Below are 22,043 nucleotides of genomic sequence, written 5' to 3'. Positions count from 1 at the left end.
TGTGATTTACAATGTCAAATTGGCAATAATGTATTCTGTTGTATTCCATTGGAAAGTTTAGGAATAAAAAGCTCTATGGCTCCAATAAATAGCCAGAGTATTACTGTATACTTTTGCATAAGTAGACTAATGTTGAAATGGATTGATTAGTTCACAAAATAAATCTGTAGGATTTGTAAAATGTTTTCTACTTAAAGGGGGTCAATGGTAGAAACTAAGACTTGACATTTTACTGCACAAGCAATTTAGGGGTGAATAAAATCTACTGTGGAAGCTTTAATTGTTTACAGAAACATTGACTTTATTGGTGTGTGGTCAATACATGATTTAAACCAAGGTAGTGGGTCTCAGAAGATGGAGAGCATCTGTACATGTGCAGTGCCTGATTATTGGTGGAAGTCACACAGCAATCAGGCAGTGCAATGTAGAGGCGACCGATGGGTATTAGGGTGTAATATTTTAATGTAAGGATGCTACCAAACCTTACTATAGTATATACAGACGAGGAATATATTTTTGCAATGCTTCATTTCCTTAACTGAAATATTTGATGCAGAATTATTGAATATAAAATTAAGTATACAATAGGTTTTGTATACTATTTCATCCCATTGTGTATGTTGATGCAATAGAAGATTGAATAGAATTTTTTTGCTAGCCATTTTATTGATTAATTTTTACATCAATCGTTGACAATCACTACAAAGAGTACACATTTCATAGACAGAACAGCTTAAATCAATAATCAATATATCCAACACAAAACTGATGTCTAACACAGAGTTAAATAGCAAGTAAACACTGAGCCCATACACATACTAGAGCCACCTAATAACACTCTTATATTTTATACATTACAATCCACTGTGAGACTATGGTTTTATGTCACAGACAATATTAACTCACTAATGCTGTCAAACCTCTATGTATCAGAAGCATTAGGTGATGGCGACCACTTTTGTTGGGCTTTAATGTCTTTTACCAGAATATGACTCCTTCTGTTTCCTAAAGGACACTCGAGGACACATCTGCCTGTCATGAGTCCTAATGATTCCCCCTAAACAGGTGAGTGGATATTAAGAGCAATATGCTGTAACTCTGATCATGCCTCTGTAAATCTCTAAATCATATACTAAAAGATTAAATTACATTCCAAGCTGGGATACAAATATTGTATTATTATTATTATTCTTATTGCTGTATAATATTTAAGGTTATCTACTTCAGGAGCACACATTGCCTCCATATTGAACATATATTAGACAATCAGTAATCTGTTGGCCTTGGTCATATGGGGCAAGTGGCTCTGTCCGTCCCACGAGTCATTAAATATTTCTGTGTTGAATCACAGAAATTAGCTTTTACTTACACAGTAGAATTTATTTAACAAAGGAAACTTGGCATGCATAACTTGGAATGCAAGACAATAAATTACTAAAGAATTTCAATACTGGGATGGATAAACTGGAACTTACTGGAAGTGATTTTGTTTTACTCAAAAAAAAAAAAAAAAAAAAAACATTTATACCATTATGATATTTGTCAGAATCATCTGCCACACACACATTAAAAAGGAAAAAAAAATTTTTTTTTTTTTTTGCATCCTTAGCTAATTATTGATCTTAATCACCAACAGCATTGAACAGTGTATTTTCTGGATGAATATATTATTAAAATTATTTGTCCTAATTTCAGGCTTCAAGTCCAACCTGAACACAACAGTGACACCCTTACTGTATTTAACAAACTGACAATTTCAGGGTATATTTGATCAAATCTGCGAGACCTCATAGGCAATTTGTGGATTTGTTTGGTGATTGTAGGCAACTCTAGCTAAATTGCACCCGCTTAGCTAAAGCGTAGCCCGAAACAATGCCATGAATTATATTTGAACAGTGAATGATCATGCCTGATTCCTAAAATACAGTATAGCAAAGCCCGGATTCTTCAAGATGTTTCAATATATCCAACACCACATTTACACTGAGAATATTTCATGAAAGTGATGTGTACCTCGTCGATGTGTTACTACTGTACCTTGCTCAGTTTTGTTGTGCTTGTAGAAGTGGATAAGCAAGTTTTCAGTAAGTTAGCGTTTTCACTGACCACAAACTAGCGTGACATCAGGTATGATGTACTGGTGCTTATTTAAGAATATAGCAGCATATATACAGTGTGTTATTCTAATACTTGTGCTGAAATGTGGGAGTCTTTAAAATGGTAAAGCAAAAAAAAAAAAAAAAGCAGTTTCTCAGGTGTTCTGATGTGCAGGTATACCGGAAAAGAAATTGGATAAATGTTCTATCAGAAGCACACAAGTTATTGCTGTTTACGTTTGCGAAGCATGCTGATCTACAAAATGCAATATAAAATACCAAAAAAATGGATTGTCTTGTCATACTGTGTATACTAAATATATCCAGGACATTACACTGCCTTGCACCTTGTGCAGCATTCTAATAGAAAAGCACTCCTTTGACTTGTCACCAAAACGACAGGAAAAATTGCACAAATATTCTTTTGTAAATACCAAACTACTGTATAGATTATAATACTGTAAATTAAAGCCATTTCATTGCCTTTTCTACAGTAGTCAGTATCATTATGCACAGTACGAACTGGTTTGTTTGTATGTCTTGTTAAGGTGCAGCTATTATATTAGCTTTCGTGCTAGCCATTATGAATGAGATCATCCATAAAATAAGACTGTATGCATGAATACATGTGATCACTGCACACTGTTTGTACACTATTCACACGCACTGCACACTAGGCACAAAGGCATGTACACATACTGTAGTACTGAATAATCATGTCACTGGTTATATTCACAGGCTTGCTCACAAACATTAAATAATACACATATACTGAATGGTGAATCATCTGCAAGGCCAAAGTGTCATGCAGAATTTCAATCATCTGGCCAGATTTGTTTCACTAGATGTTTACACGTTTAAGTATCTTCTTTTTTTTTTTGCAAGCGGAAGGGGGGAGAATTTCGAGACAGAGAGGTGCCGGATGCGTTAATCTTGTCACAGATGGCAAGTAAGTTATAAGAAATGAATTAGGAGGATGGTAGCAGGTCAGGCATGATCTTTCTTCCAAACGTCAGGTATTTCATAACCCCATATTGTGCTTCTCAGCATATCTAACAAAATGTTTATGCCTTTCACTTATAAAAATGAATCTGTGTAATCGAATTCTCACCATATTAAAGTAAAATTCAACACAGTAAATATTTTACCAAGGAACATGCCTGGAAAAAAAAAACCGGAAAAAGTGGATCTTTGGCCTCAGTAAACCAATACTGATTTTGCCCTCTCAATATGCACTATTAAATAATTTCCCTGTTCGATGCTGCCTTAGCTCAGGTTTCTTCAAACGCCCCTCAGTAAGCTGTTTTTTTTTCTTTCTTTCAGGTCGCTGCACTACAATAAATAGGTTCATGGTGAAGGTGTTTGTCCTTGTGTTTAGAAAGCCTGCATTACCTAAATAGTAATACAACCATGGTTAAAATAATCACTGCATTATGTAATTATGGTGAAATCTAACTGTCTCACTAATCAAATTAACCTATTCCATAATTTCCTTAATTTAGATGGAGTAAACATAATTTCTGGCATGCTTTAACATAGGCTCCTTAGTGACTCCATAAAAGTTTCAATTGGAAGATGTGCAGCCAATGGGATAGGAAATACTGGCTCAGAGTAAACCTGTGGTGTATATATCTTCTACTTTTTGTTCTCACAGATTTATATGGGAGTTCATATAAGTTACGCATATATTGAAAGCAAAACATTTGGGGAAATGCATTATTTATATTTTAAGATTCCACCACTTGATGCTGTAATTATGTTGGTTATTTTGACCCTTTTACTTCAGTTGTAAAGCAGAAAGGAGCATAATGCATTCAATTTTTTCGTTTAGTTTGCAGTATGACCGAATATGGCTTCCATCCAGCACTACACACTGAAATCAAGCTGGCTATGAAACCATGAGACTACAAACCTGCTGAACCCCTGTGTTAAGATCCAATCTGTGCATATCTGAGGAAAAAGAGAAGATGGTCAAAGAAGAGAAGGGTGGCTGATAATGGCATGACTGTGGTTTGGATGTTTTGTGTTAGAGTAATTGTTTCGAGCCCATTTCCTAGCTACGATGTGCAACGGGCTAGGTTGACACAAAAGATACTGTGGAGCTCAGAGAAACACTGCAAATGCCTTGTGGGTGAAAGGTGGCTGCCACTCAGGAAGGAACCAGGAGATGATACTGGTGCCACGGTTCTTTGTAAGCTTGTTGCATCTCGTTGGAGGCTCAGCTTGTAAGATTCAGTCTGAAGACGAAAATATAACACAAGATAGTCAATTGTTGGTCTTGTTCATAAAAATTAGCATTTTGTAAATGCTAATACTTGGAAAATCAGTGGAATTCTTGAAAGAATGATTTAAATAATGTTAGTGGCACTACCAAAATGTCAGGATTAGTATGCATTTGATTAGAAATTTATATGTAATTGTGTTTTGTCAAAACAAAATTTACCCAAATTACACTGGCAGTTCATAGCATTTTGCTTAAATTATCTCATTTAAAGTACTGTAAAATGTGAAAATATAACCAAGAAATCAGTATAGCCCAATTAAAAGAGAAATGATTACAGTGATGGTCAAAATGAACATACATTCATTTACATTTAGGCAGATGCTCATATCCAGAGTGACTTAGAAAAGTGCTTTGAAGTTTTCATCATTGGATAGGTCCTTACACCTTAACCCCAAAAATCCAACCTACAATATTATGAATAACATTGGGCCATTTTACTGTTGGATCGATCACTCTTCCTCCACTCAGTGCCATTCTACCAGCACACCAATTTTGCCCTCATCTAATATAAGACATTGCAAGAAGGAATAATGGAGACAAATGATCTGTTGTGAGGACCCCTAATGGGAGTAGCAGAAAGAAGAGGAAGTGCTGCACTTAATTCTGCAACACTGACTATTGATGACCTAATGCCTGGTAAGTTCTTGCCCTAATTTTTTACTTATTTGGTATATAATTTTCTTGAGATACAGTGCCAGTCAAATGGTTGGACACAGATTTTTAATCAATGGCTTTTCTTAGGTTATTGTTTTCAACATTGCATATTTATACTGAAGAAACAGAAATTATGACAGAAAAATATGGAATTGTGTAATCAACAAAAATCTGTTAAATAACCCAGAATATGTTTAATATATTCAGATCCTTAAAGTAGCCACATTTTGCTTTGATGATAGCTTTGCACATTCTTGGAATTCTCTAGGTCAACCACATGAGGCAGTCACCTGGGATGGTTTTCCAACAATCTCGAAGGAGTTCCAAAGGTTCTGAATCCTTATTGGCTGCTCTTCCTTCACTCTCTGGTCAAACTCATCCCAAACCCTCTCAATTGGATTGTCATTCTAGAGGCAAGGTCATCTGATGCAGCATTCCACCATTCTCCTTCTTAGACAAATACAGTAGCTCTTACATAACGTCCAGGTGTGTTTGGGGTCATTGTTCCGTTTGAAATTAAATGATGGTCCCACTCGTGCAAACCAGATGGGATGGCATGCCACTGCAAAATGCTGTGGTAGCCATGCTGGTTGTGTGCCCTCAACTTTGACAAGTGACCAACAGTGTCCCTAGAAAAGCACCCATTTTACATCTAACAAAGACACAGTGGTTAGAACCAAAAATCTTAAATCAGGACAGTTTGCCATTGGTCTAGTGTCCATTTTTTATGTTATCTGGGAGCTGAGTCATACCAACTGGACTTCTTGAAACATTTAACCACTTAACCAAGTATTTTCTTCAGTCTTAGTAAAGTTGGTAAGCTCTTCATACTTTTATCCTCCAGGGTCAAAAGAGTCCTCCTCTGTGTGAAAGGTTCATTACATAAACACTGGAGAAGGTGAGAGTAGGAGGGAGAGTTGTTAGTGAGTGTGGGAGAGGAGAATTGTTAAGAAGAAACAGTGGGAGAGATTAGGGAGGGTAGTTAAGGTGTAATGACCAGAGGGACCTCTTTTATACCTCTTAACATTTCTATTTTGATCATTCTTGACCTTAGTGCAGCCTTTAATATGGTTGTGCATATGATTCTTCTTCAATGCCTTAACCACTGTTTAGGCCTTAAAGGAACAGATCTGGTCTCTTCTTATTTCACTAGAAATTCACTTTCAGTTTCTATTGGTAACTTTAAATCAGATAAATTTTGCATTGCTTATACAGTAGATTCCCTCTGGGCAAAATTCTTGGTCCATTGCTGTTTTAACTTGCATATGCTCCCAAATGAGTCCATTATCCAACAAATCTTAGCCTAATAAATGAGCCAATCTGAGACACTTTTGATATCAATGTTTGGATGAGTCCCTCTTAGGACCTGTATGTTCTAGCACTCTGCTGTCCATCAAATTGGTGAATCAGTATAATAATAAACAAAATCTCTTGACAACAGCTTATGTACATTTAATGAAAAATTATTTGTAATGAAATGTCCTTACTTGTGGCAGGGATTTGTTTGTTTTGACTTTGAGAATTCCAGAGCCCCTGTCCTTCAGAGGGTGCTGGTGGCGGGACAGTAGTGCTGTCTTTCAGCCCCATCTCCATTATCCCTCCACTGGTCTGAATAGGTGGGTTTGCAGGTGCAGGTGGGCTTTCTTTAGGTTGATCCCCTACCCCCTGGAATTAGATTCAAAATATTTTTTTTTTTGGCTTTCAGTTTTAGTCTTTCACAGTTAATTGAGTTCAATTAACTGTGTTTATATTTTAGGTGGTGCATTTTTTAAAATGCAAAATAATTATTAATACATTTCAAATAATATTATTTTACATAAGTTCACTCGTGCTTTAGTTAGCTGACTAAAATAATCCATAAGCAGTTTATATCCTTAAAAATAATTTTTTTTAGATTTCAGTGAAAGCGTAGTGTTCTGATTTTCATTACCTCAGCATGATCACCTCCTGGCTCTTTGTCCACATTGTCCATTGATCCCATTTTAGAATTGGTCTTGCTCTTCTGCGACTCAGTCTTTACATTACCACCACCTATTTTGGCCAAGCGGTTAGGAGAACTAAATATACATACAGTATTTTCACATCATCAATAATGTTCTCTCTTACCTGGCTTGTGGTTAATGTTGTCCTTGGACCCACATTTTGAGGTCACTTTGCTTAAATCAACTTTTTTAGTCAGAATTTGAACCTGAAAATGATTACATTAAGATGGCATTAGCTCTCTGTCAAAATACAGATAACTCTTAGCTTTCTGTGTCTTTTTCTTAATATTAAAAATTTGAAAATGAGCCTTAATTGTTCCTCACTGATGTTTCATAACTGATTTAAAATGGAAACAAGAAAAATATTAGCTCAAGGAGAAAAAATGCTAATGTTATACCTGTAAGAATTTTGAATTGTGCCTTTTGGTGATTGTTTTATATTACATACACCCATCAGCCATAACATTAAAATTTAAGTCATGTAAGCCCAATACTGTGTAGGTTTCCTTTGTGTCGCATGGGCAGCTCTGGCCCTTTGGGGCATTACTTTATTACTTCCCACTCTGGGGGTGTGCTGTGATGTTAGTGATGGTCATTTGGGTGCTGTGGGTTGTGGGGTGGGCCCCAATGCGGCAGACTTGTTTGTCTAATACATTCCATAAATGCTTAATCGGATTAGGCTATGGGGAATTTGGAGGCCAGTTCAACAACATTGAATTCTTTGCCTGCTAAGCCTCAGATACAGCAGGCGCTAATGCACTGGGTGTTCTCGTACCGTTCTTCCATTGCTAACATTGACTTTTTTCATCAGTTTGTGCTGGACCATACAAGTTGTTATTTGGTCCCCATAGGCATAGACAACCATTGGTCAGGTTTAACTGGTATATAATTAATAATAAATGTTATCCAATTCACCTGGTGGTGATGTTAGTGTAAAGGCTGATCGGTGTGTGTAGACACACACATTATGACCTTAAAATGATTTAAATTCCACCTAGGTTAAGTATTAATAAATTATTGAACCTTAAAATATTAAAAAAGTTAAGAAATACTTGCAAGTGTGTTCACAGAATATGGCTTACAGGATATTAAAACTTACATTTCCTCCTCCAGGGACATGCTTGATGTTGTCCTTAGAGCCACAGCGTGAGGTGATGTGACTGAAATCCATTTTTTTGTGTGTTATCTGAACCTTTACAAATAGAGTTGTTAAATCATTTAAGAGTTCATAAAGTTTAGCATACATTTTTATATGCATATAGCTAAATCTCTTTTGAATTACTGGTTGATTTTTACTGTGTAGTTGCTGGAAAGAACTGTTATGTGCTCCACTGTACCTTGCCTCCACCGGGCTGGTACTTCATGTTGTCTGTGGAGCCAATCTTTGAGGATACATTCTTTAGATCAGGCCGGGGTGTATTAGGGATTCGAGAATTCCGTGGTGTTGGTGGCACTGGACGCTTCTTTGGCAGGGGCACCTGCTTGGGCACAGGTGGTTTGGTGATGCGAGAGGGACGAGGGGCTGGATCAGTGGCTGGGGTAGCTGGTGCGCTGGCTGCATTTGTAGAGGTCTTCTTCAGTAAAGTTTTAACTTTTGCAAGAAGAATAAAAGAGAAAATATTCAAAACATAGCAGATATCACTTAAGCGCTCGGTGAAGCTGGATTGTTAAAAAAAAAACTGGCAGAAGAAATCAGAGATATGTTTAATAGTAAGGGCATTTCCACACACACAATGTGATGAAAACCCACAGCATTGGGGCTAAACAGCTGTGTGGGCATAAAAGAACCACAACTTTGGAGCAATGGAAAAAGGTCATGATGCCTGATGAGTTCAGCTTGACCCTAGCGCTGAGCAATGGGTGCATCAGGGTAAAAATGGGTGCACCTAGAATGCATATTGCAGACTGTACTGTAACACTATGGAGGCAATGATATGATCTTGAGTTGCTTTAGTTGGTCAGGTCTAGGCTCAGAAATGTTATTTGGAAATAAAATGACATCAGCTGATGACCTGAATGTACTGGATAATTCAGAATTATGCCATAAAAAATAAATGGCATTAAGCCTTTTATTAAGATTTATTAAGCCTTCTTTCTGATTTTTTATTATACCTGAGGAGTTACTGGTCTTGGTACCAGATGAACCTTTTGAAGACTCATTGAACTTTGGAACTGGAGGCTTCCGCTGGGCTGAAGTACTATTCCCTGAGGTCTGAAATGAATAAGAAATACTTTGGCATCTGAGCTTCATGTTTCTTTACATAACTATGTAAAAACAATGCATTTAGACTACATAATTTTTTTTAAATAACCCCTGTTTTTTTTTTATTTATATTTAACTTTTATATATTAAGTATATAATTTTATATTATGATATTTAACCTCAATTACTTTTTTGGGTTAGAAGCCTTTGTCATGCCCAAAAAACTACAGAAAAAAAAAAATTAAAAAAAGAAAAAAAAGTTTAATCACCTTTGCCTCATGGGTAGACGTGATTCCAGGAGGCTTCTTGGCGCCAGTCGGCGATGTTTTCTTAGCCACAGGGCCTTTTTTTCCTGAACTGGAGGTAAGGGCACTGGAATTTTCTCCAGTGGAATGTGAGCTTGGTTTGATTGAATTCTGTTTGTTTGTCTGCATTTGTTTTCATATAATATCCATATGCAAACATAGTGAATAAAAATATATTTTAGTACAATCTCCTATGTAATAAATCAACAAAATACAGTTAAACCTTGGATTGCAAGCATAATTTGTTCCTGGAAGAACAAGCATAATTATAAAACAAGCATAATTTGTTCCTTGTACAGTATATCAAAACACTCATACATCAAAGCGAATTTCCCCATAAGAAATAATGTAAAATCTGATGATTCGTTCCACAACCCAAAAATATTCATATGGAAATAATTAATACAAAATATAAAGTAAAAAAAAAAAATTAACCTGCACTTTACCTTTGAAAATAATCCCGACAGAGCACAAATCCCCACACACACAAACGGAAACACTGCTGTCGCAATTCTGTGCAGGTTAATTTGCATTACTGCGCACTGAGACTAAGCATGGGAACCGATTACCGATAGCACAGAGAAAGAAGAACCATTGGCTTAGTTGTAATTATGTGATGCTCGGCAGATGAAGCACATGCATAATACTCGCTCGTTTGTCAATTTAAAATTTATTACAAAATTTTGCTTGTCTCACAAAACCAAGTTACTCGCAATCCATGGTTCAACTGTAAATCAAAAGACATATACACATATAGCTACAAACTGTCAAACAGTTAAACTGGGACTTGTAATTGAAGTTTCTCAGTAGTGAAGGTGTAAAACCATTGATACAGAAAGACTACGGTGATGAGATGCCCAGACACAGCAAAACATTAGAATTGGTTAAAATAAGGCTGTACATCCATGAAAGACGACTGTGGCCGAGGGCCACACTTCAATTGTTCCCATCAACATACTGGACTTGCATAGTCCTTGTACAGTCCTGACATTGCAAGCAATTTCCGTTTATTTGGTCTATTAAAGGAGTTTCTGAGAGGCCAGAATTTTAGACGTGAAGCAAGCAGTCCGATTATGGTATTAGTGTAGCAGGGAATTATGTACAGAAATAAAGGTCATTTTTTTTATTCTCACAACTGTGTTCTGTTAATCTGCACAATCAAAAGACCTTATAGGTTTATGTCCTTTCTCCAAACATACCTTAACATTATCAGGACTGATCAAATCTTTGGTTCCATTAGCTGCAGGACCTTTGCTGGTCTCTTTGGCAGCCTTCACATTTTTCTCATTTTTGATCATCTTATCCACTTTTTCAACACCATTTTTCTTCTCGTCCTTCATATCCTTTTTTGTCTCTTGAAGATTACTCATTTTTTCAAGATTTCCGTTCTTCTCAGATTTAGAGTCCTGTTTCTCTGTCTCCTGAATCTTGCCCATATTATCCATTTTTTTGTTGTCAGTCTTCTCTGTCTTTTCATTCGTGCTTGCTTTTACAAGTGTGTTCAAAACATCTGTCTTGGGTGAAGTGTCAATTTTTTCTATCTTCTCTTTTGCAGTAGTGTCTTCTTTTTATAAAAAAAAAAAGAGAAAGAACTTGTTAATAAAATGTGATCAGAGTACATTTACTACATTATATTAATATGGTTCATCAGTCAAGACAATAGCATCTCCCATATGTCAGGACCAGGTCATGTTTCACAGAAATACACTTTTAAGAATACATAATCTCTATGCAATATTGCCAGTGGTGTAGCACCATGGCTGGGTATTGAACCTGGGTCTTCCATAGGGCATAGAAGAAGCCTACCACTGAGCCACCAATTATAGAGTGGAGTTATAAAGTTATATATAAAGAGTATAAATTATACTATGCGATCTTATACTGGGTCTGTATGTGCTGCAAAACTCACCTTGGTGGCAAAAATTTCATGAAACTCAAATTCCCACTCATTCAGATCCATAATTTGTTGTAACCAACCACATCAAAGCAAGTATTAAGTCACATTGTCGGGTGATTTGAGTTAAACACATTTTCAGTTCCCTCGTTTAATAAGCTTAAATTTGATGCCAGATTTATTACTGTATCATGTCCGGTTGCTGAGACATGGCCAGTGTGAGTTTTTTTTTAAAAATTATTTATTTATTTTTAATGAGGAGGACCTCTGAAATCCTATTAATAGAATATTTAAATGAGGATTCTGTGATGTACTGTAGTAACAAAGAAGGAACCCTGAGCCTCTTTTGATACCAAGATTTCTCTGCTATCCTAAAAATATCTTTGCCAGCAGCACAGTTATATAATGAAATAGAGTTAGCAGCTTGGATAGTTATTTTTAACAACATTTCATAGACGCCCTTATCCACATTTTATCTCATCATACATCTGAGCAGTTGTGGGTTAAGGATTCAATAAAGTGCTTTAAAACAATGTGTAAGATGAAAACTCAATTCTGTTGAAGTATCAGGAAAATTAGTTATTTATCAACAATTTTTTTTTGCCAAAATTAAAAATTTTATACATTTCACCTACTGCACACTACTGGCCATAGCGCAAAACTAACCTGTGTGACTTAATACCTGACTTAATATGATGGGTCACAAATAAAGCTTTATTTGGCAGAAGGTTATAATAAACACAATACTACAGTACATTGTGAGATATCTTACCTTTTTTACATGAAGAATTCATCAAATAATGCAATCCATAAAGCAAATGAGAAAACAAAATATGGTATATCATTATTAAAAGATTAACTTGTATAAATATTTTCTCTTTAATAATGAGGTCATCACATGAAAAAAATAATTCTCATCTGAACAGGCTTTGGAAAGAGTAGCACTTAATAAAATGTATATAATTTAAAAAAAGCTCATACAGGAAAAGCTGCAGGAAAAAAAGGGAGTTTGCTGTTATTCAAAAAATAGTCTTATATAATGCAAGAACAGCAGCTTGTGCATTATGACAGCACTGGCATTATATTACATGCAGTAAGTATCAGCAAATGAAGATTACCAGTCAGAAATTTACCCAGAAACATTTCCTGTATAAATGACCATCAATGACATTTACACTTTGGTCAATAGGACTCAATACAGGAAATACAGTATCTCTCATACAGCACTGTGTTAATCACTCATGCATCACAGGGAGTTCAACAATTCAATTTATCTTAAATTTAGTTCAAAGCTTCTGAGTCTACATGAAACAGACTTCTAGCAAGTTCTGTATCTAAAGAAAGAGTTATTTTAGGTGTCACCCAATGTAATATTTGTTTAATTCGTTTTTCAATTGCTCACAGGTGTGAAAATCATCTGTCCTCTACACAGTCACTGGAAGTCATACCATTCACACACCGCATTTGATTTGCTGCATTTGATTTGTAATCCCAATCTTAATCTTAATTAAAAAATGCATAATTTAAATTTTCCATCATTTTCTGAATCAGTATCCAATGATGATGAGCTCTACTCATATTTTTAGTCCAAATATTATACTGTTATACTCATTTTTATAAGGTTATAACCTGTTCCAAGGAATGTTTTTTCTAACTAATCAAGGTCACATATACAGAATTGGAAAGTGAATACTGTTCTTCAACTACCATTTGACACTGAAGAAGTAGACAAATTAACATTTATTAGGCAATATAACTATTTCTGCTATGTTGGCTATTGACATGTATTAAATTAGCCATTCTGCATCTTATTTTTCTTTGTCTTTTGGCTGTTCCCTTTCAGGGGTCACCACAGCAAGCCATCTGCCTCCATCTAACCCTATCCTCTGCATCCTCTTCTCTCACACCAACTAACTTCATGTCCTCTCTCATTACATCCATAAATCTCCTCTTTGGTCTTCCACTAGACCTCCTGCCTGGCAGTTCCAACCTCAGCATCCTTTTACCAATATATATTCACAATCTCTCCTCTGAACATGTCAGTTAGCCATTCTGCATATGACCAGTAAAACATACACTTGCAAAGAAAAACTAAATCAAGAATCATATTTGTATTACCCTCAATAAGACCATCAATTAGACCCTCAATAAATGACTGACTTCAGTGACTTCAGTTAAAACTACTGCAGGTGAACAGAGGTTGAACACCCAATGACATGACACAATCCCACTTTTTGCTTCAGGAGAGATTTTTGACTGATGTTAGCAGTGAGTTATATAAAATATAAGAATAGATAAATCCCCAGTATTTAATTAACCCCTATAGTGATATCTGGATCTAATTGAACCCTAAGATTAAACTCCTGCAGCATTTTTTTTTTTTATTCTGAGGAACTACTTTATACAACCCGAATCCTGGAAAAGTTGGGACGTTTTTTTTATTTTTTTATTTTAATAAAATGAAAACTAAAAGACTTTCAAATCACATCAATGTTTTATTCACAATAGAAAACAGACAACATGACATATGTTTCAATAAAGAAATGTTACACATTTATCCACTAAATGAGCTCATTTCAAACCTGATGCCTGCTACAGGTTTTAAAAAAGTTGGGATGGGGCAACAAAGAATTTTTCAAAAGATGGTCAGCTGGTAGAACATCTAGCATCAGGTCTATAACATGATTAGCTATTACAGGGATGTCTCTCAGATGTAAAGATGGGCAGAGGCTCTCCAATTTGCATAAAAAGATTGTGGAATACTTCAAAAACAACGTTCCTCAATTTCAAATTGCAAAGGCTTTGCAAATCTCATCATCTACAGTGCCTAACATCATCAAAAGATTTAGAGAAACTGGAGAAATCTTTGTACATAAGGGTTAAAGGCCGAAGACCTTTGTTGGATGCCCGTGGTCTTTGGGCCCTCATTACTCATTGGCATGACTGTCTCATTGACATTTCTAAATGGGCCAAGGAATACTTCCAGAAACCACTGTTGGTAAACACAAACCGATGCGCCATCTGCAGATGCCAACTTAAGTTCTATCATGCAAAAAGAAAGACATATGTGAACATGGTCCAGAAGTGCCATTGTGTCCTGTGGGCCAAGGCTCATTTAAAATGGACTGTTTTAAAGTGGAAACGTGTTCTATGGTCAGATAAGTCCAAATTTTACATTCTTGTTGGAAATCATGACGCCGTGTCCTACGGGCTAAAGAAGAGGGAGAACTTCCAGCATGTTATGACTCTTCAGTTCAAAAGCCAGCCTCTCTGAACGTATGAGGTTGCATAAGGGCATACGGTATGAGCAGCTTACATGTTGAATGCTAAAAGGTATATAAAGGTTTTAGCTATTACATCAGCATGGCTGGATAGTAGAAGAGTCTGAGAGTTGAATTAGCCTCCCTGCAGTCCAGATTTTTTTTTACCTATAGAGAACATTTGGTACATCTATAGTCCACATACACTATGTCAAAAAATATGTCAAAGACGACCATGCACTCTTTAGCAGCTGGAAACCTATATTAGAAAAAAATGCGATCAAATTCCAACACCAAAACTCCATAAACTTATAACCTTAATGCCCAGACATCTTCCATCTGTTTTGAAAAGATAAGGAGACCTGTAGCACACATCAAAATTGAAATGAGCTCATTTTGTGCATAAAATTGTAAAGTTTCTCAGTTTAAACATTTGTTATGTTCTCTACATTCTATTATGAATGAAATATTGTGTGATTTAAGAGTCTTTTAGGTTTTATTTTATTAAAATCTAAAAAAAGACTCCCCACTTTTCCCATAATTTGTGTTGTATTATCCATTGTTTAAATTGCAACTATAAAGAAATTTGTGCAGTCACAAGAATGAAGAGTATCTAGGTTAGCTGACAGTTCAGGAAAGTTCCTGGGGTTAATTCATTACTGGAGGTTTTCATTCAAGTTTAACTTAACTTTCATGGATATATTTTACAATAAGTTAAATCAAGTGCTTATAGTACTCCAATCAATTACAGCCATATCTAAGCAGAAGGGGGTCCACTTCTTTGAGCCATGCACTATATTCTTCACCAACCTTGGTGGGACTTTGCCACTGGTGGTTCCAGATGCATTGTTTGAGTAGTGAGGGAAGCAGGATCTTCAGAATTTTGGTTTACTACAATGCTGGAGTGGTCTGATGAGGAGGGACCATGTACAGATGAATTGTTCTGGAAGGAGCTGGTGGCTGTATGTGGGCTATAGATGGCATGTACAGTAGTGTCAAGGCCAGATGTAAGATTTGGGGTTAAGTTTTGATTGCTTTTGGATTGATCAAGGTTGTTAGGCGACGAAGTGGTAATCTCCTGACTTATAGTGACTGGAATGGCCGACTGAAGAGTAGTTGTGCAAGAATGCAATGAACCCTCTTGCTTAATAATAGTAGGACTATCATTGACCTCATACATGTCAGAAATAATCGTATCCATGTCCTTTGGAGTAAGTGGGTCAGTAGGAGGAGAGGGGCACCCTGTACTTGGTAAATTGGCCCACTCTTCAGGGAGCTTCTTTCTACCCTTACTTTTCTTTGCCTGGATCCGTCCACCACCCCATTCTCGAATTTCGCTCCTCCAGTTTTCGCCATTATCAGGGACTGAACAATCTTCTTGGTCAGAGCTTTTTAAATGGGTTTTCTCAGGAGATCTTAGGCATTCCAAGAGACCATATGCTTCTTCTCTAGTTTCACATTCCCTTCTTTTCTGCTGTACATTTTCATCTGACCCACCATCTGATGTGGCATCTTTATGCGGAACCCCTTGGTAACCCAAAAGTTCAAAAGGACTCTGCTCTGCCTTGATGGGCGAATGGGTGAGCATGGCCTGTCCTGTCCAGGAGGATACTTCTTGATTTTACACAGAGGAATAGGAATTATCATTTTTTTTATCATGCAAATAACTTTTGAACAGTTGGAATCAAAAATGTATCACCAATACATAAAGGGCAAAGAAACACAATATTTGTGTTCTATTCACCAAAGGCCCCTAACATCATAAAGACACAAATAATGTCTATTAACATATTCAACATTTGCAACTAAATAGATTTTTTTTTTTAATTCTTGCATAACATAAACAATTTGAAGCTGTCAAACCCACTTTGCAGTGTAGAGCTAACTATAAATTTTAAGTCAAAAGAAATATTTATATTTTAATATTAAAGATGTACGGAAGTATTTAAAAGTAAACAAATGTGATGAAATGTATAAATAAATAACCAACCGACCAGCATGGACGTGGATACATGTAAAAGTAAATGTTTAAAAGCTCTGTATTAATGTCAGAGATCAGAATGTTCAGTTAATTCACTATGAAAAAATTACTGTGGCAAAATTAGATAATTTTTTTTTTTAGAAATTTTTGATTGTTTGACTTCCTAATGCCCATAATTGACTAAGAGAATCAAATATGTCACCCCTAGAGAGCACAGACTGGTTTTGATGGTTGTGGCAAGGCCAAGATTTAAACTTTAGTTTACTTAGATTTACTTTGCTTAAATAAAAAAAAGACACCTTTTTCTGTACACCCTACAGCTAAATTCAGCTGGGACATTTTTGGTGGGTTCTATCAAGACTGCATTTTTTTTGAACACATACTAATTTAGTAAATAAAAGAGTTTAGGGACTCCCGAGTGGCACAACGATAAAGTGTGTGTTCACCTCCATCATCCAGACATTGCCAGTTTGATTCCTGGGAGATGCTGGGATTCTAAAGAGCAGACAGGTTCCCTTGGAAGGATAGCATATCCACAGTCTCACATCAATCACAGTGACACGAGCCAATCATGGGCGTCTGTGTGCTCAAGCAAATGGAAGGGGCAGATAGTGCTAATACCTGTTATGTCGGCTGGATGCTGTCAGATAGTGTCACAATTCTTAGAGGAAGCATGTGATAGTATTCATAAGCCCTGTTTGATAGTGTGTTTCCACTAATAGCAGTACAGTATAGTCTAATGCACTAAAACATTGTGATTCCGTTGTCCTTCATAGAGATAAATCTAGTAAATGTTCTTAAAACTTTAAAGTGATATAACCCTAATTTAAATTAATAAATTAATATAATCTTGTTTATTTAAAGGGGACCGTGACCTATGCTTAAATACCATGCTTGAATTGGTGAAACAGTTTGGTTAATGTTTAGTTAATACAGTACTAAACGTCTATCTTACCTGCAAGTTTTTTAGGTCTGCACTGTAGTAGGTACATAAAGTAGAGTTGGAATTTACCTGCAGGTTTGTCCACGATATTGTGAGTGCTTGTGTCAGATGGTTTACTGGGGGCCAGGAAAGGTTTGGGTGGTTCATTAGCATGTAGTATAGATGTCTTCTGAGATTCAGCCATAGAGGGAGGTTTAATGGGCTGAAAGGGGGCCATTCCCACATTCATATTAGCACTTCTATTCATTCCTTGCTGGCTGAAACCTGCAGAGCACAACAGGAGAAATATTTCACAAGGGTAGTAGCTTTCATGCAAATGCTGTTGGGGCATCTATTAATGTAATTAATTTTTACAAAACATTTAAAGGAATTGTTTTGATAAATGTTTAGCAAACTAGACAGTAGTACAGGAGTATATTTAGGGGACAGAATCTGGGACTTTTTTAAAAACTTTACCATAGTAGTGTAAATACCAGTACATTGTCCTCCTTCATAGTATGCCCTTTGACCAGACATTCCCATTGTCAATAATTATATATATAAACATTTATTGAGCATGTTATTTAGACTAAATTATACAGAATTTCATAAATTATAAAAATGTTAATTTTAGAACTATGTCAAACACTGTTGATTTTTGGGACAGCACCCTGGCACAATGGGTAGTGTTGCACAGGGTCCCCCTGTTTGTTCAGGATCTGGTCTGTGCAGAGCTCCTGGCCATTCTTCCCATGTCTACATTGCGTTTTCTCAGAATTTTCTCCAACTTCAATAAAATCAATGCCAGTAGATGGATTAGCTAATATAAACTGTCCCTAAGTGTAAATGTTTGTGTGAATGTGTGTATGGTGCACCGTGATGAACTGGCATTTCACCTTTATTGCATTCCCACCTCATGGGCAGTGTTCATAGGGTAGGCTCTGGATGCAGTGCAATTCTGATTATGATAATGTCTTTACTAAGTGAAGATTTATTTATAATTTTCAGAAGCAGTTGGCCTTACCAAACATGTCAGTGTTAGAGATCTGACCAAAGCCATTTTCTCCCATAGAACCCTGGCAATGACTCCCAATCTGCCCTACAGATAATCCAGAAATTACATTGGAGTCTGAAACAATACAGGGAATGAAAACATAAACATTGTACAATTGCCATTGCATATACTGTACAGAGTCTCTGCTTATTGAGTTTTGTGAAACCGATATTTTAGGCCTAATCAGATGGCTATCTTCATGAATTTTGCATGCCAACCTAAATTAACATGTGCCCAGTCAATCACAGCAGGAAGAATCATGGCAAAAATAAACCAGGGCCCATCCGTACCCATGATCAGTTATAATAAGAGAGTTAGTCAGAGGTGGGTGTTGCTGAAATGAGTAGACAGAAAAAGACCATGGGGCAATTTTTTATTATTACAAAACCAGCTGTGACCATCTCAGTTCAGCTGCAGCTGTGATCATCTTCAGCTGCACGCTGTCTGTGTCAGGTGTGTCACAATGAAGAAAATCAATAGAGCTATCCATAGGTGTAGTGCTGCCAGAGTGCACCGAACCAATATACTATCCCTTTTTTCTTCAAGTGAGGAGAAAATATATGCAAGGTCTAGTTAAAATTCATATACATGTTTGTAAGTTCTTGATGATACAATCATCAGTAAAGCATATGTCTTCTAAGTAAAACAATAAAAACAAATGCGTATGAGTATAACCTCTGCCTGAACTGAACCTTTCCTCAGAAAGAAGGTTTCAAATGCACCTGCATTTTCTTGGCAAAAGTAAGTGTAGGGTAATTACAACCTAACACGTCCATATGAGGGGAAAAAATAACAACATGCAGTTAGTCTTTATGAAATTTTCACTTTTTGTAGGTATATTAATAAAAAGGTGTGATCTTTCCATACCTTCTTTTTTCCCATCAGTTTTATCCATGGGGTCACCGACTTTAATGTCAAAACTCCTTGCCTCTGCCGTAGCCATATTATCTTTCTTTAACAGATTGTCCTGGCCACACTTGGGAGTTCCATTTGTATGAATATCACCTTTATAGTCCATTGTCTTGTTCAGGCTGAAAATCAGAGATTTCGACCAAACGAAATATTAATTTGCTCATTTGCAGTAGATTAAATGTTAGGACAGCTGATAATTGAAAAAAATTGCTCAATTACATATTAGAAATGACAAGGGCTGGACAATATGGGCAAATGATTATATTATGCTTATACTGTTTACTATTTCAACTGCGTAAACTACATGAAGACATTACAAAATAAAAAAACTGTCTGCAATAAACAAAGCATTACATTTATCAGATCTTGTGTGCATCTTGAGTGTGATGGATCAAAACACCACCGGGAACACTCGGTAGAAATGCTTGGTCATTATGATCAATGTCGCAATACTCTGTGACAGAAATATTACAAAGAAGCAACAAAACCAATACGTGCTGTAGTATATAATATTATAACATCAATATGAGCTCAAACAATCCAATTTTGGCTAGACTAGAGCTCAACCAAAGCCATTAATAAAGTGCAAATCAGAATGACTAAAAAAACAAACAAGTGAAAAAAACAAAAACGTTAAAACACTTACAAATCTATTTAAAGCAAGACATATGGCATTTTAATCAATCATGCATGAATAAACTGCAACTCACATTTACAATCTCTCAGCAATTATTAGAAATAGCCACTTCTATAAAGGTATTTATAGAAATTATATAGTAATAAAAAATTTCATGTTTCATTGCCACAGCTGTATCTATGCAAGTGGCATCATTATGATAGGGCTAGATACTAGAATTAGCTGAAAGCTGTTTGAGGACTTAGACAAAAACAAATCTTTGACCCTTGCCGTGACAGATCCATGAAAGATGAAACCATGTGGAACTATAAACAGCTGCACCACATCTCTTTGTGCTCCCTGCACATAATATGCACACAAATTCTACACATTGTGTAGATGTGATCTGTGATAAACAACAACAACAACAACAACAAAAATACTCAGTGCAAGTTGTGTGCAGAATTGCAATAATTTGTAAAAATTAGGTTTGTATGGTAGGGTTTCAATCTCAGACATGCTGTCTGCTTCTTCTCTGGCGCAGTTTCCGACCTCTGATGTCACGCAAAATCCTGAGACTATAGAGGGGCAGTGACGTCATCACCCAGGCCTAAAACATCTCCATCGCCATAAAATGTAAAAACAACAACAACAACAACAACACATAGAGGCACATCTGTCCAGAGCATCCTCCATATCCTTTCACTATAATGAACCAAAATACGTCTGCGCTTCAGTGATGAGTTGAGTGAACAGTAATAATATTAATAATAAAACTAAACATGCGACATTTATAATCATTAACCCGTTCGTGAGATATTTTCAGCTCGCACAAAAATATTCGCCCCCATCATCATCGCACGAGCGTCGATTACCGCCTGATTACCACCATGCTTTCATTACCCCAAATTATCAGCCATTTAACGCTTATCCATTTTCAGCAGGTCATCATATCGATTATTTCATCCTTTCTGGTTATTTTCCACTGCTGACACGACGCTCATGGATGATATCAGGTTTAAATATTCACTCACCAGGGAAAGAGTTTAAAACTGCAATGATGCGCTTGTCTCCGTTCACGGTCAGGTGCAGCTCCGCGTTCAAACCGTGTGACCGCAGACACACACAGACACACACGTACCATACACGCATACACACGAACGTGCGCGCATAGACACACAAAACCCCGCCCCTTACAGGATTCATCCAATCACAGCTGGGAATCATCGCGCGCGTGAGGTGAGCCAGCGTTCGAAGCCGTCACTGACTAGCTAATGGAAAAGCCCCAACATTCCCAAACGCGTTACGGTAATGACAGCTGCTTCCTGTCAGTACACTTAAATATTTACCGGATACAATTTAAAGTCGTATATGAGCTACTTGGGGTTCTTTAAAATAATACATTTTTTCTTGCTGGTAAATAAAAGATACAGGGTTTATATTAAAAAGTGTCTCAAAGAAAACATTGAGAAATGCCTTCATTTGGTAACCTGCAGCAGGATATAGTTTTATTTCGTAATATACTTTATTGCTATGTGGCACTGTGGCACTGTGGCGTAGGGGTTAGCACTATTACCTTGCAGCTCCATGGTCCTGGTTCGATTCCCACCTCGGGTCTATCTGCATGGAGTTTGCATGTTTCCCCAGGTACTTTAGTTTCCTCCCACAGTCCAAAGACATGCAGGTTAGACTGATTGTCATTCCCAAATTGCCTGTGGTGTATGTGTTGCCCTGCGATGGATTGGCACCCTGTCCACCCTTATGCCATAAGTCTCCTGTTATACGCTCCAGGCCCCCCACACACACACACCCAAAATGTCAAATTACTTGGCCTGCATCAAGCAAATAAACAACAAATGGCAATAAAAATATGCTTTAAA

The 22,043-nt window shown here is 36.6% G+C and overlaps 1 protein-coding gene across 7 annotated transcripts; it reads right to left on the bottom strand.

Moving 5' to 3' along the window:
• Positions 1 to 2,962: 2,962 nt before the first annotated feature.
• On the bottom strand, positions 2,963 to 21,305 carry LOC128532682 (microtubule-associated protein tau-like). Of its 7 annotated transcripts, none has more exons than XM_053506758.1 (14): positions 21,198 to 21,305; positions 19,503 to 19,666; positions 18,606 to 18,710; positions 17,672 to 17,866; positions 15,489 to 16,292; positions 10,724 to 11,088; positions 9,489 to 9,647; positions 9,129 to 9,228; positions 8,354 to 8,607; positions 8,116 to 8,208; positions 7,141 to 7,222; positions 6,965 to 7,065; positions 6,522 to 6,699; positions 2,963 to 4,333 (listed from the first exon to the last, which is right to left on the bottom strand). In XM_053506758.1, exons 2-14 carry the CDS (start codon positions 19,651 to 19,653, stop codon positions 4,329 to 4,331), a joined length of 2,592 nt encoding a protein of 863 aa, XP_053362733.1. In that variant the 5' UTR covers positions 19,654 to 19,666; positions 21,198 to 21,305; the 3' UTR covers positions 2,963 to 4,328. The 7 variants fall into 7 exon arrangements, with proteins under 7 accessions (XP_053362733.1, XP_053362735.1, XP_053362734.1 ...); XM_053506760.1 differs by having other exon boundaries at positions 10,724 to 11,085; XM_053506759.1 differs by having other exon boundaries at positions 15,489 to 16,289.
• Between the last annotated feature and the right edge of the window lie 738 nt (positions 21,306 to 22,043).

The sequence above is a fragment of the Clarias gariepinus genome, chromosome 11 (genome assembly GCF_024256425.1).
Source record: "Clarias gariepinus isolate MV-2021 ecotype Netherlands chromosome 11, CGAR_prim_01v2, whole genome shotgun sequence".
NCBI classification, from domain to species: domain Eukaryota; kingdom Metazoa; phylum Chordata; class Actinopteri; order Siluriformes; family Clariidae; genus Clarias; species Clarias gariepinus.
Note: the sequence above shows the minus strand (reverse complement) of the source record. Positions and strands in the feature narration are given on the sequence as shown.